At 41.6% G+C, this 14044-nt stretch overlaps 3 protein-coding genes across 5 annotated transcripts; 1 reads left to right on the forward strand and 2 right to left on the reverse strand.

Annotated features, from left to right (window-relative positions):
- Nucleotides 1-486: 486 nt before the first annotated feature.
- On the reverse strand, nt 487-5568 carry LOC117645065 (serine/threonine-protein phosphatase 6 regulatory ankyrin repeat subunit A-like). Of its 2 annotated transcripts, none has more exons than XM_034384981.1 (16): nt 5430-5568; nt 4888-4942; nt 4556-4789; nt 4261-4461; nt 4008-4160; nt 3719-3922; nt 3337-3631; nt 3129-3261; nt 2552-3054; nt 2280-2460; nt 1871-2211; nt 1698-1785; nt 1385-1614; nt 1118-1286; nt 799-1019; nt 487-668 (listed from the first exon to the last, which is right to left on the reverse strand). In XM_034384981.1, the coding sequence occupies exons 2-16, from the start codon at nt 4918-4920 to the stop codon at nt 583-585; spliced, it is 3072 nt and encodes a 1023-aa protein (XP_034240872.1). In that variant the 5' UTR covers nt 4921-4942; nt 5430-5568; the 3' UTR covers nt 487-582. The 2 variants fall into 2 exon arrangements, with proteins under 2 accessions (XP_034240872.1, XP_034240864.1); XM_034384973.1 differs by lacking the exon at nt 5430-5568 and adding an exon at nt 5181-5413.
- A 39-nt stretch (nt 5569-5607) lies between these two features.
- Nucleotides 5608-9004, forward strand: LOC117645091 (histone acetyltransferase Tip60). 2 transcript variants are annotated; one of them, XM_034385018.1, is made up of 12 exons: nt 5608-5762; nt 6159-6216; nt 6368-6439; nt 6517-6630; nt 6717-6955; nt 7048-7206; nt 7288-7371; nt 7480-7581; nt 7663-7885; nt 7969-8131; nt 8208-8420; nt 8625-9004. In XM_034385018.1, coding segments are annotated over exons 1-12 (1578 nt in total). In that variant the 5' UTR covers nt 5608-5612; the 3' UTR covers nt 8626-9004. The 2 variants fall into 2 exon arrangements, with proteins under 2 accessions (XP_034240909.1, XP_034240902.1); XM_034385011.1 differs by lacking the exon at nt 8625-9004 and having other exon boundaries at nt 8208-8424.
- Nucleotides 9005-9010: 6 nt separating this feature from the next.
- Nucleotides 9011-13384, reverse strand: LOC117645108 (meiosis-specific with OB domain-containing protein). The gene is made up of 10 exons (XM_034385029.1): nt 12247-13384; nt 11138-12152; nt 10935-11063; nt 10779-10854; nt 10460-10652; nt 10232-10385; nt 9960-10151; nt 9717-9879; nt 9441-9630; nt 9011-9365 (listed from the first exon to the last, which is right to left on the reverse strand). The coding sequence occupies exons 2-10, from the start codon at nt 11259-11261 to the stop codon at nt 9177-9179; spliced, it is 1410 nt and encodes a 469-aa protein (XP_034240920.1). The 5' UTR covers nt 11262-12152; nt 12247-13384; the 3' UTR covers nt 9011-9176.
- Nucleotides 13385-14044: the final 660 nt, after the last annotated feature.

Genomic DNA, 14044 nt, shown 5'->3' on the forward strand with positions numbered 1-14044 from the left:
TTGTTTGTTGCTGTTAACTCTCAAGTTAATGTTGTCATTCTTTGCTCAAGAGTTACTCAAACTCAATGTTAGCAGTTCCTCTATAAATCATTGCATGGAGCAGAATTCTGCTCTGTGATCATTGGTGATGCTTGAAAGGAGTGTCATTCAATAAATAAAAAGCAATATTTTAACGTTAAAAAGAAACCCAGGGTTTTATGTATTATCATGTACACAGTACACACACATCCACAAAACACTGTCCACAAAATCACAGATTGAGATTATTATAACTATATCTAAATGAGCTCATCCAACTTCCCACACATACCACAGATGTTAATCTTGGGTTTGCTTTAATTCAAAGTACAGCCTTATATTTGGTAAAATTTGGGTTCATCCTCACATTTGACACAAATGTTACAAGAAAGAAGTGTTCAAGATTCATTCATTAGGTGAGACTTGACTTGGCAATTACGCACACATGAAGAAGAAGTACAATAATAATGGTGAGATAAAACAAAAGCTCAGCTTATTAAAAACCTTATACACTTGTCACACAGACACATTTGGTTTGGGTATTTGGAGAAACTATAACATTCACTAGTAAAACTCAGAGTCCTCAGATCGATCGGACTGATCACCACCAGAAGGAGACTGCAGTTGCTCAGGGCAGAGATCTGTAATTTCTGAGCATAGGGAAAAAAGAAGAAAGAAACATCACTACATTACACAGTCAATATTGAGCAAATATTGTCACATTATCTGACAAGTCAAATTGGTCAAGTATCAAAACTAATCATAAAATTTGACACTTACCCTTTTGCTCATGGTTGTTTAGAATTCTTAGAGGCACCAGTGCAGAAAAAGAGGGTGATGTTGCTAAGATGAGAGCAAGGCACTGGGCCACATTGAGGTTGGGGGCACATGCTAAAACAGGACTAAGGCCACAGGCATCCACAGCCACCACAGAAGCTCCTTTTTCCAGCAGGGCTTGTGTAACAGATACAAGCCCATGTTTGGCAGACAAGTGCAATGGACTGATAACAAAAAGGAAACAGATTAAAATTTGTATTCAAATAATTTAAAAAAATTGGTATTGATGCAAAAGTTGACATTCAAATAGGGAAAAACTCACGTCCGTAATTCCCTATTTGCCATATTGACTACTGTGTGTTCAGGGTTTGGCATATTTTCTAACAACAAAAGGGCAGTGCTTGTATGCCGCCTCTCACAAGCAAGATGGAGAGCAGTATTTCCTTCATTGTCCCAGGCCTTTACATCTGCTCCGCAACTTAAAAGAATTTCTTTAAAAAAAAAAAGAAAGAAACATTCCATAAACATTATTTTGATGGATAGGCAACCTACTTTTGACTCCAGGAAAGACTGATGAACTGGTACATACCAATGGCACAAAGGTGTCCATTTTGAGCTGCACATAAAAGTGGTGTTTTTCCATTGGTATCCCTAGCTTCAAATGAAGCATTTTGCTGCAAAAGCATTTTCATGCAGGCAGCATTATTGTGTGCTGCAGCTAGGTGGAGAGGTGTTCTTCCTAAAGCATCTCTCAAATGAACAACTTTGCTACCAAATGTGCCCATGAGCAGCTCCAAGCAAGTTCTGCTACCATGATACCTGTCAGGGAAAGCCAACTTATAGAGCCCTTCTTTTTATTACATCATAAAAATAAAAGAGTAAACTCAAATTGAGAAACTTACGATGCACAGTGAACAGGCGAAAAGGGGTTTCCTTTCATAGATGTGATGAATGAAGACTGCAACAAGTATTCCACACAGTTTGCACGTCCTAAAATTTTCAACAAAATTGATTATTATTATTATTATTAAAATATAAAATGAAAATGCATTCAAAGCATCAGTCAGTCATTTACCATTGTACGCAGCCCAGTGGAGTGCAGAACATTGTTGACCATCCAGGAGTGTATCAAGTGAAACACTAGCAGAATGGCATGCCTGAGCCAGGATTGTGAGACAGTCCAGATGCCCCATTGCAGCTGCCAGATGGACAGCCGTTTTCCCTTTCTTGTCTTGCCAAGTAACATTTGCACCCGCCTGAACCAGCAGTGTCACCACATCACTGCTTCCATTCACAACAGCTCGAAACAAAGGAGGGTGTAAATCTTCATCGACCAAATTGATACTCGCTCCATACTTTATGAGCATGTTCACGCACTTAACATGCCCCAAACCCACACTCATCATCAGGGGAGTTCTGCCATAAAAGTAAATATGTTAAGGAAATTTTTAAAAATATATCACCAATAGGAAAAATTAAGTTACCTTTTTTGACTGTCAATAGCATCAACAACGGCTTTGTTTTCACAATTATTAAGAAGTAGTTGAATACAGTCTTCATTCCCTGATGCTGCAGCAGCATGGACAGGTGTGCGTTTGGTTCTTAAATCATGTACTAATACCTGTGCTCCACATCGTAGCAAAAGTTCTACACACTTGTAATGTCCTTAACACACAGAAAGGACAGGAGACTATTAGGGGGGGAAAAAAGGCAGATAACAATGACATGCAACTACATTACTCTAGTAAAAAGATACCTTTATAAGCTGCTAAATCTAAAGGCGTTCTTCCATTATGTTCCCTCACATTATAATTGCTAAAAAATGGAAGCAATAACTTTAAAATTTCATGGTGACCATAATAAGCAGCCAAATGAAGTGGGGTGAGCCTAGGCATATCATCAGTCTGAAAATCCATTGGGGTAAGCACGGAGAGTAGTTTTTCTAATCCAACTTGATTGCCTCCTTCAACAGCATAATGCACAGCTGTAAAACCTTGGGAATCTCTTAGAATAGGATTGGCATTATGCTGGAGGAGGTATTCCACACAGTTGCCTTCAGTATCACATTTGGCAGCCAGGTGTAATGCTGAACAGCCGAGTTTATCCTGCTGATTAACCCTAGCTCCCTGGCCAACCAAGGTGAGGAGACAAGAAAACTGGCCCTGCTCAGCAGCATAGTGTAGGGGTGTGCGCATGTGAGCATCAGGCACTTGGAAAGCGGCACCACTGCTAACCAACAGGTCTAAGCAGTCAACACTCCTGGAAAAAATAACTCACATATAAGTTTGCATTCACAGAATAAGTCAATTTCAAAAGAAGATATCAAAGTATACCCTCTATGAGCGGCAAGATGGAGTGGAGTCTTCATAGTGTGATCAAGTGCATCTAGATCTACTCCTGTTTGGAGAATTTTTCTGCAGCATTCAACATATCCTCCAAGACAGCACATGTGCAGTGGCGTACGACCTAGATGTAAGACACATTTCCAATATAAATTTTGGAATGAGCACAGAAAGAGACTCAAAGGGAGAAAAAGTTTACCTTGATAACCAGGTTTCCTAGGATCAGCACCCACTGAAAGAAGCGTTCCTGTCAAGATGTCATGGCCATACAGAGCAGCAATGTGTAAGGCTGTGCATCCATTTTTGTCCTCTTTGTCCACCTCAGCACCAGCATCAATAAGAATCTTTGAACAAGTAAACCTTCCATAGTGGCAAGTCATGTGAAGAGGTGTTCTACCATCATCACTCTGGGCATTAATATCTGCACCTTTAAGTAAAAGCTGTTCCATGCACTCTTTTCCATCAGTCGAAGCAGCAGCAATGTGCAATGGTGTCTGCAAGTATCAGATGCGATCAAATCAAAAATAATTAGTAAAATAACAATAGTAGAGATAATAGTAATAATAATAATTGCTATTTACCTGCCCCCTAAAATTGATGGCATTTATGTTTGCATTTCTGTACAGCAACTCTACACAAACACTCTTGTGTCCATTTAAACAAGCAATATGTAATGGAGTATTCCCATAACAGTTCATTTCATCAACAACAGCATCATTTTGTAACAACAAATCCACAACTCCAGAATGACCTCTAGCTGCAGCAGCATGAAGAGGTGTATATTTCTGCAAACAGTGTTCCAGAGAAAATAGGTTTCAGTGTTCGAGAAACAAGAAAGAGGTGAGAAAGGACACAACCAACTGTACTTACATTTTTATCTCTAGCATTCACATCAGCAGACTTTTGAAGGAGAGTCCAAACTACATCTTCATGCCCCATAAATGCAGCCCAGTGCAAAGCTGTGCGCTCCTTTTTGTCTCGGGTATTTACAGCACAACCAAAACTCACAAGACATAAAACCATCTGGAAAGAGTTGTATACATAATACACAGTATAAGTATTTCCCTTTGATTTTCACACTCCACTGTTACATAGTTTGATTATTCCAAGAAAATCGACATACATCATTGTGATTACAGTAAGCAGCATGGTGCAGACCAGTGCGTCCACTACGATCCGTAATATTAACATTTGTCAGTTCTGGAAAAAGGTGAGTAGCACTTTGCATCGCATTGTTGGCAGCTGCGATGTGTAAAGGCGTTTGCCAGTGTCTATCTCTGGCATTAACATTAGCTTTGTACTTGAGCAAAATTCCAACAGTCTCCTGTAAAACAGAACATCATATATAACTTTGTCATTTTCACAAGGCTTTTAGTTTGGGTCAGATAAGTGAAATTAACTGAAGAAAGTTTACTCACTCCACTATCATTGCAACAGGCTCTGTGTAAAGGAGTGAGCCATCGTGAATCTTTCGGATCCACTCGGGCCCCATGCGCTATTAATTTTTCAGCTATTTCAGGCTCATTTTGATATGCTGCGGCATGAAGAGGACTTCGTCGTTCTCTATCTAAGTGATTAACATCATCCTGATTGGCTAAGAGGGTCTCCACAAGAGACAAATTTCGAGAAAATATTGCTTGAATAAGTGGCGGCTGTAACAGTAACAAGATTAGACATTGGAAAACAGAAAATGATGAGAACACACTGATGGTAAAGAAATGTGTTGATAAAAAAATATGCCACAGCTAACCTCGTCATTCAGTTCCTGAACTTGAATTACCATAGTGTATGCTTAGGTTATTAATCTGAAAATAAAGAGAGCATGAGATCGCAGGGAAACAGCAACATCGGTCAGCAAAGGCGTGCGAGCAAGGACTATTCATTGAGTGGGAGTGGCACAAATGAATTTAGAGGGAAAAGTTTCTGATGCATGAAAACACGATCAAAATGGGGATAGTTGAAAGCTATGATTTGTGGCAAGTCATACACGCATTTTGAGGTTCAATAATTAGTATTTTCTTGGTAAACCCAGTAAAACCTAACCTATATTTGCTGCACTTTCGCTGTCACAAGGAAGTAAACAATGCCCTCGAATAGGACAGTGAAAAAGGATTTAAGAAAATATAAACGTCAGTCAAAGATTGAAGGCATAAAATGGGATATAAAAACTGGACATATCTATAGGAACATATTTAGCTTGTTGCCATTCCAAAAAACGTTCCCTTTATTACTATTATGGTAAACAAACAAAGGTTAAGGGGTTCGCAGTTCCTGATCCGCGCACTCACTAACCTTCGGTGGCCCTCGAAATTGATTCGGCTACAACCTTTCTGATAATGTGAGAGGGTAAAAAGATGCAATAATTTCTTCTTCAAGTTGAAATGATGCATTTCAACCCCACCATCAGTAGCCGCATGCGAGCTTTCATTTGAACCACGCGCCAATTTCTGTTCTGTTGTCCACATCTAGAAGGCAATGAAAACACGACGCGGTCTCCGCCTGCTCGTAACGCTTGTTTTTGAAAGCGAGGGACTTGAGCGTAAAGTTTGGAGCTCGTTTTTTTTTAAATTTTTGAAAATTATGAATGAAGATGGAGATGATAGGGATTCAATTTGTGACTCACCGGTAAGTTTGAATTAAACACTTCAAATTTCGGACGTCAGTCTTGTGCGGTGCTATTAAATTGTCCTGAATGTAGGTGTCAAAATCAAGCCTAGGCAGGGGTTTGTCACATAACCTCAATTAGCGGTTGTTTTTCTTGAAATTGAACCATTTTTAAGCCTGTTTTAAAGGAAGTACATGAAAATTTTATGTTGCCACGTTTGACTTGACCTGTAGACATTATAGTTGTGTTAGCGGTCTCATCATGAAAACATCATCTTCAATGCATCTATCTGTGCACAACTGTGCACTTCACTTGTCATTTTCATTCATTTGTCTAATGTTAATGGCAGTTTGTATGGTTTTACAATGTCTGTCTCCTTTAATTGTTTCATTAAAATCTCTTGTATGTGTGTACAGGCGGACCTTGTTGAAGGATGTCGATTACCTGTTCGCATGGGAGGAAGCGAAGATTGGCGTAAGTTAAATGTCATGTAGATTAATGTTTGTTTTCCTGATTGTTTGTTCATTTATCCTTAGTTTTCTTCTGTGATTATATTTTATGTTAAGTAATCCTTTCATACTTTTAGGAAATTGGAAATAAAGTATTGTATTTTTGGTGTTTACAGCTCTTGCCGAAATCATAAGCGTAAGGGGATCATCTTCAAAAGATTTCTCATTTTATGTTCATTATGTTGATTGTAAGTTCACATTTTTTAAAGGAAATTGTGATTTGTAATTTTTTTGTGGTCTAAATACTTGTTTATTTTCTGTTCAGTTAACAAGCGGTTAGATGAATGGGTCTCTGTAGATCGGTTAGACACACGAAAAGTACAATATCCTAGAAGAGATGGACAACCTGGAACTGGAGTTAACACTCCTAAAAAGACTAGTAAGTGTAATTCCATGTAGTTTTGGAGAGAAAATGCAATTTACTTTTTTAGTACGAGTTGTTATTAATCCTTAATTCAATTTCAGGCATACTTGGGACAAATAGTATAGGATCATCTTCAAGGCCCACCTCACCTGTCAGTGACCCTCTAACAAATGGCGGTGGAGCTGCACTTGCTGCAGCTTTGCAGAAAAAAATTGTACACAAACGGAAAAAAACTATTGAAAGTGACACTCCGCCAACACCAACTATTACTTTACCTTCAATGATCGATGAAGATAGGTTACCATCAACGCCAACTAATCACAAGATTCCAAAACTTCAGGTAAATTCTGTTTTAGATTCAAAATATCTGCTAACTTTCCTTACTATTCTCTATAAGTAAATTTTTAATGATGCTGACTAATAATTCCACAGCCTCAAACTCCAGAACCAACTAAAGAAGATCAGCCACCTAGACTAACAGGTAGTATGGTTGCCCATAATGATGATGTAGTAACACGAATGAAAAATGTTCAAATGATTGAACTTGGTGTACATCGAATTCGACCTTGGTATTTTTCTCCATATCCCCAGGTATATTTAAAACTTAAATTTTTTCATCCCTGTTGTCATGTTTAAATCACTGGCTCTCATTGGCTTTCCTTTTATTTGCAGGAGCTTGTCTCTTTATCTTGCATCTACATATGTGAATTTTGTCTAAAGTATAGAAAAAGTAGGAAGTGTTTAGAAAGGCACCTTGTAAGTTCCTTTCTTCTTCATTCTTCTGCAATGTTGCATTTTTTATTGTTCATGATTTTACTTGGTCTGTAATTTAGATTTTTATGAAATATATTTCTTTTTAATCAGGTTAAGTGCAATGTCCGACATCCTCCAGGTAATGAAATCTATAGGAAAAATAGCATATCATTTTTTGAAATTGATGGAAGAAAAAATAAAGCATATGCTCAGGTATTGTTGCTTCTGTTTTATATCTTAGAAAATATTTTTGTGTTTGGGTTGAAAATATTTCATGATCTTCCACATTTCCAGAACCTCTGCCTACTTGCCAAGCTCTTTCTTGACCACAAAACCCTCTATTATGATACAGATCCATTTCTATTTTATGTAATGACAGACTTGGATACAAGAGGGTTCCACATTGTTGGTTATTTTAGCAAGGAAAAGGAATCTACAGAGGATTACAATGTTGCCTGCATACTTACAATGCCACCGTATCAACGAAAAGGATATGGAAAACTGCTCATTGAATTTAGTCAGTAACTAGTATTCACAAATTTGATCTATGTTCTTAGACTGTCTTGAGGTTTCTTAATTTGAATGTGTTTTCCATTGCAGGTTATGAATTGTCAAAGTTTGAGGGGAAAACAGGATCACCAGAGAAACCACTTTCAGATTTGGGCCTTCTCTCTTACCGGTCATATTGGGCAAATACTATTCTTGACATTTTAATATCTATCAAACCTACAGGCGATAATGAGAAACCACAAATTACAATTAAGTGCGTGTTGTTCCTCTTGAAAATCAGTGAAATGAGTTTTTCATGTGATTCTGATGTGATTTTCTTTCCCCTTCAGTGAAATATGTGAGTTGACAAGTATCAAAAAAGAAGATGTCATTTCAACCTTACAAAACTTGAACTTAATTAATTATTACAAAGGCCAGTACATAATTACTCTGACTGAAGAAATGGTCCAACAACATAATTCAGCAATGGACAAAAGAAAGATACGAATTGACCCTAAATGTTTGCATTGGACTCCCAAAGACTGGTCAAAGCGTTCAAAGTGGTAATGTAGTTTTCATTTTTTACTCTTAGTTTGCATGATTATTAATTTTCAATTGTTTGGATTCTGGGCCCCCAGTTCCTCTTTGGCACTCATAGCCATTTTAGCTTTGTTTCTTTCTGTCTCCTTTGCAGAAATTTTTGATAACTTACTTGCTGTTAGTACACATATTTTTTTTCTAATACAAGCCTTGTTTACTTTTGGCAGAATCCCATCGGCCTAATAGCAGTTCGCAACTTGTGTAAGTCCTGGACCTTACTAGGAGAAGTCTCTCGTGATAAGTTTGGTTGTACATATTGCCAGAAGAAGCAGTCTTGGAAAGGTTTTCATTGTTATAAAATGTATATTAACATGGTTTGGTAATTTGCTTGCCAGACCAATCATTGTGCAATTCATTTGAATTTTTTAAGTCAAGAAGAAATCAAATTTTAGAATGAAATGTGTTCCCCAAAAGATAACTGGGGCTATTGATTATGATAATTGTGATATTTATGTTGTGACTGATCAATTTTTGTGTGGCTACTAAGTGGCATAGAAGTTGCTCCTGATTGTACATAATGGACAGAATAAATACTTTGTAAGCAAAACAACACTTTTATTGAATTGGGAAAATTTTGTATTTATCTTTTGCTTTTGAATCAGAGGAAAAGCAAATAAAATGAAATCAATAAATAACAATTAAATAAAAATAATCAAGGATGGGCAAACTGCTCTTGACAATAACAGGAATCTTGACTTACAGTTGCATCAAAGTTACTTTCACACAAGTGGCAGGCGGCTGGCAACCTCTCCATTGTCAGCAATTGTACAAGAGACCATAGACACAACAGGCTGACGGCGATCTTTAGATGCCTTGAGTACTAGGACTCTTGCAGCACACCTCTCAAGGATAAAGTTACATGACAACACGGACTTTTGATTGTGTGACATTGCATCAAACTGTGCCACCTGCAAAACACTAACATGCATCAGTCAAGTGTTCAAATATATATTCTCAACAATAAGTAGGCCACTTTTACTTACTGAACAGCCAAGAACTGCCTCAGCAGCTTCAGCAGTAAGGCGGCAGTTCTTCAGAGTTCCAGTATGATCAGACAAACTGATTCGAATATTAAACGTCCTTTTTGGTATGAAAATGTCTATTCCTTGCTCAACTGGACATTCTGGATTTGAGCAGGAGTTTCCACTGGATGACAGTGAGTTGCAAGAAGTGCTATATAGGGCACAAGAAGCACATCATCTTTAAGAACTCTTTAATCTAGACAAAATATTGAAAGAAATTGAAGAACAAGTACCCACCACTTTATCAATAGAACATTTTCATGATGTAAATCAAGGTGTGTAATTTTACTGTATACCAGCGCTGTGAACTGCTGTTCCTCATTTGACATAGTGATGTTTAAATCAGCCCAAGCTCGAGAAAGGATTGACCTCACAGACATCACATTCCTTATACTTCCAACTAATCAAAAATACCAAATTATTTTGCATTCCTTAAAATGACACAAGTAAATTATTTGGCTACCAACTGAGAAGACATACCATCTACTAAATTGCTTGCTAGATGGTCAATAATTGCTGTTGCATGTAAAGGAGCTGCTCTAGCATATACACTCAGACATTCCGCTTCCGGTGTTTGTGGACCAACAGTAATAACTGTCCTTGAAGTAACTTCAGGAACACATGCTTCGCGACTCATGTCCCACTTCATTTTGATGTCAGCCATAAAAAGAACTGAAAAGAAAGAAATATTTTCTTGACTGGATTTGTTTGAGAATAATTACTTGAGTAAAATAAAATACAAAATTTATTACTTGTTTCTCTTGGCTTCCACTGCGAAGCTTGATAATTAATTTCTTTGTCCCACAACTGAATTGACACACCACTGCTCGTTTGATCAAATACAACCACTTCCCGCAACTCATATTGTTGACCATTTCGCCCTTTTAACTGTCGGGCCCTCTGAACCTACAAAGATTTCAACAAATAGGAGAGTCTTTATAAATTCTTCAAGAATTGATAAATGAGTTAAGGCAACTTACAGTTTGGACAGCAACAAGAATATTGATAAAGCTTCCCAGCATGGCGTCATTACTTGCACTAATGTCTCTCAAAGGCACAATATCCAGAGACTGCTTTGTAGGAATGTGCATCAAATACAGAAAATTTGGACTGTCTGGGAAGTTGTGATGCTTTATTTCAGATGTGCCCTCCGAGAGTGTCAACTGAAACTGACTAAAGATTGCATGTGATCATTTCCCTGGTTATTACAACAGCAGCACCAAGGCATTGCACACGAGTTAAATGTTATTAAAGGCTAATATTGCTTCACTTCACAGAGTAGAGGAATAAAATAATTACCTTGAAACGTCGGGACGGAAATTATCATCAGCTCCTCCAGTGACACGAAACGTTATTCTGGCCTTTGTTACTGAAACTGATCGATGGGATTATGACAGGGACATCATGGAATAGAAAAATAAATTAGACTTCTTCGGACCTAAAAACAAAACTGACCAACATCACCAATATGAAATTCCTCAGAGCAGTTCTCGATGAAAGCGGGTGATCCCCAAACAGTAACATTGATGTAGTCCTCAGGTGAATCTCGAAGGGTGAAGTTCCAAACACCTCTCGGGGAGTTATCTTCGAAATGTGAAAGTATAAGTAGGCAAGCAGGCAGTAGGCAAATTGAAAAACCTGTAGTTAGAAATTCTCACCTTTCTTTGAGTTGATCGTTTTGGCGCTTTGGCTAGCGATTATGATGCCCACAATCAAGGTGTCATCCAGTCCAGGGCATACATCGGCCAACACAACTCTGCGTACTCCCATGTGACTAGCCATCGTGACGGTACTTTCAACGATGCAAGTGCTTCAAAAGAACACTACCAGCAGCTCGAAATTGAGAATTTAAGCAAGACAATGAGACAACGCTGACGCCGGCTTGGACCTTTTCGTTCGTTCTTCACTTGCCACTACGCGCCACCTCCGACGCGCGAACCGGAAAAAGTTGATCTTACAAAAACGACAACTTTTGACAAATTTAAAAAAAATCAGTAATTGGCTTTTTTTGGTCATTGTGGCTTTGAAACATTATTTCTAACAAAATGCTTATTTTAAACAGTTTGGAAGAGGCAATAAATGCCTTCAGATTCCGATTTTTTATAGTAGGAATGGGAACATGGCTTTGATGGTTGGTAGCCTTGACAAGAACTTCAAGCCTCCGGCAGAGCGATTTTTAAAGTCCGCCATTGTGTTCTATTTTGATAATTATGGCAACGATTAAATACTCAGAGATCCTAGAACTTACCCAATATTCCTCCGTATCATAGAATCGATCTACGGAGTTCAAAGAGAGTTTACACGGAAATCCGAGTCTCCGATCAGTTCGATATCTCGGTTATGAAACGACGCAAGCGCGAACTAAGTCGACCCTGCGGCTGCGTGTTTTGTTAAAGACGCGGGAAAAGGTCCATTTGGCGTATCAAACGCCAACAACTCTTCGACAGCAAACCTTCAATCCTCACGATCGATGTGAAGGACACTGCTAATGACAGAGAGAGTGCAGCCAGCGTGCCGTCCGTGCCGTCGGCCAACTCACGACCTTGGTGGGTCGCTCCCACAATAAAAGTAATTATGAAGGTGGACTCGGACTCCACGGGCACAAGCAGCACAAGCCAGCAGTGGAGAATCACCGAGGGAAGACATCGCGACATAGGCAGACTCACTTTTTGCCTACGGAAAAGGGGCGAAGTTACTGTTTGTCTACCTTCACCCTCTAACCATCTTAGTCTCATCCTCCTGGATCCGACTCGTGAATGAGACTCACCCCTTCCGAACATTTCGACTAGCAATAATTCAGCGGCCAATTAAAAGTACTTTAGTTTGGAGGGGGGGTGCTTTAGTGAGGGACGCGGACCGAAACGCGAGGGAAGGCCGAAGTGACGTTTCATGCGGCCTAATTGACAAGGCGAAAAACGTAAACACAGTAAACAGCGGCGGCTGCAGGCGGGGTTCCGAACGGCGCTCTGTCTCTCTCGCACTCACGGGGTTTTCCGGAAGGGGTGCAAGAGAGACGGGGCGGACGGAGCTCCGTTCGACGCCAGCCCGCTGGGCCGGCCAGTGACGCTATCATCACAAACATGGTGATGAGAATTCATTCCGAGGCATTAGACGGACGATAAGCCTGCGGGGGCGGGGCGGGGAGGGGAGGGCCGCGGCGGTCACCAGACGGTACCAATCGGAAAACAACTGTTGCCGCCAACAAGCGGGCCGCTGCTCTGGCCCCTCGGTCGCGCTGCAATGCTGCGCGAGAGCTGCCATTCAGAACTGTGCCAATACCCAGAGCAGCGGGGTGCGCGCGGAAACGAAACGAAAACCGAACGCGAAGTGGCCGTGCCGTCCGGCCGTTCGCGGTTTTTCCCGCGAACTTTGCGCTCGCGCGCGCGGTTTGCACTCATTTATTTTCCACGTGCGCGCCATTCCATTGGATGGGGTTGGTCTTTGGCAACGCCGAAGCGATGAAGGGGGCCACTGCGGTTTTATGGCGGACGGCGGAATCGGCTCAGCAGTGCGCTCGACCAAAGTTCAGCGTTTATCAGGGCCCAGTAGGCGTTGCCAGCCCCCTTCCCCCTCACTCACACACACACGCACACGCATCTTGAGTCACGTGTGATGGACGTACGCAGACCACGGGCTTGCTCCTCGAAAACAAGAACTAAGTTAGTAGTTGGTCCTGGCGCTGTATTGCGATGCATTTCGCAAGCTTTGTGGGGAATTCCCCCGATTTGCTGACACTCCCGTGGAAATGCGTGGCCGTGCGTCCGAAATCCAGTGCGATGACGTTGGACGATGGCGGCGTGGCGGGGGCACGTATGCGGCGGTGGCGACCAGTTTCCAGACGTCTCGGCGTCTTGCAGTGCAGCTCCCCTTTGGCCTTTCTTCTTCCCTCCGCCCTCCTGGTGCCGCTCGCCGCGCTCCGCTCGCCGCGCCGCCCTCTTGGGTTGATAAGATAGACCCGCAGCGCCGCTCGCCCCGCTCGCCCCGCTCGCGCCGCTCCGACCGGCGGAAAAGTATAGGCAAAGTGGAACGGCCTGTCCGGCCGTCGCTCGGCCTCAGCCTCGGCCCTCACGTCACCGCCACACGCGACACGTGCCTCCAGACACGTCCCCGGTCGCCGTGTCGCCCTGGTCACCAAGGGTCAGCTCGGGCGGGACGGCGTGTGGACCACGCCTCGGCAGCGCGCGAGTAGCGCCTGATGGGTAGGCCGCCGGACGGTCTGCACGCGTTTGGAGTGGATTATTGCCTCCGACTGTCGCACCCGCTGTGGCAACGGGTGACACAGACGGCGGCAGTTTCGCCTAAGCTCTAAAAGACGCTGGCCACTCGCTGGTCACCCGGGCTGCTGAAAAGCACCCAAAGAAAAGGCGCCAGGGGCAAGGTAGGCCACCGTCTCCACACCGGTGCGTTGCTCGACTGGCTGCTGGCCTACCAGCCAGGGGCTCCAAGCCAGGGGATTCTTTGGCTCCAGCTCCAATACATCATTTTTCAAAACTCATCCAACCAGGCGTCCTGCTTCTCTCCGACGGCTCGAAACGGAGCGCCCCCTCGGAGGGGTGTTTCCACGA

This window comes from Thrips palmi, unplaced genomic scaffold, assembly GCF_012932325.1.
Source record: "Thrips palmi isolate BJ-2018 unplaced genomic scaffold, TpBJ-2018v1 HiC_scaffold_1, whole genome shotgun sequence".
NCBI lineage: Eukaryota > Metazoa > Arthropoda > Insecta > Thysanoptera > Thripidae > Thrips > Thrips palmi.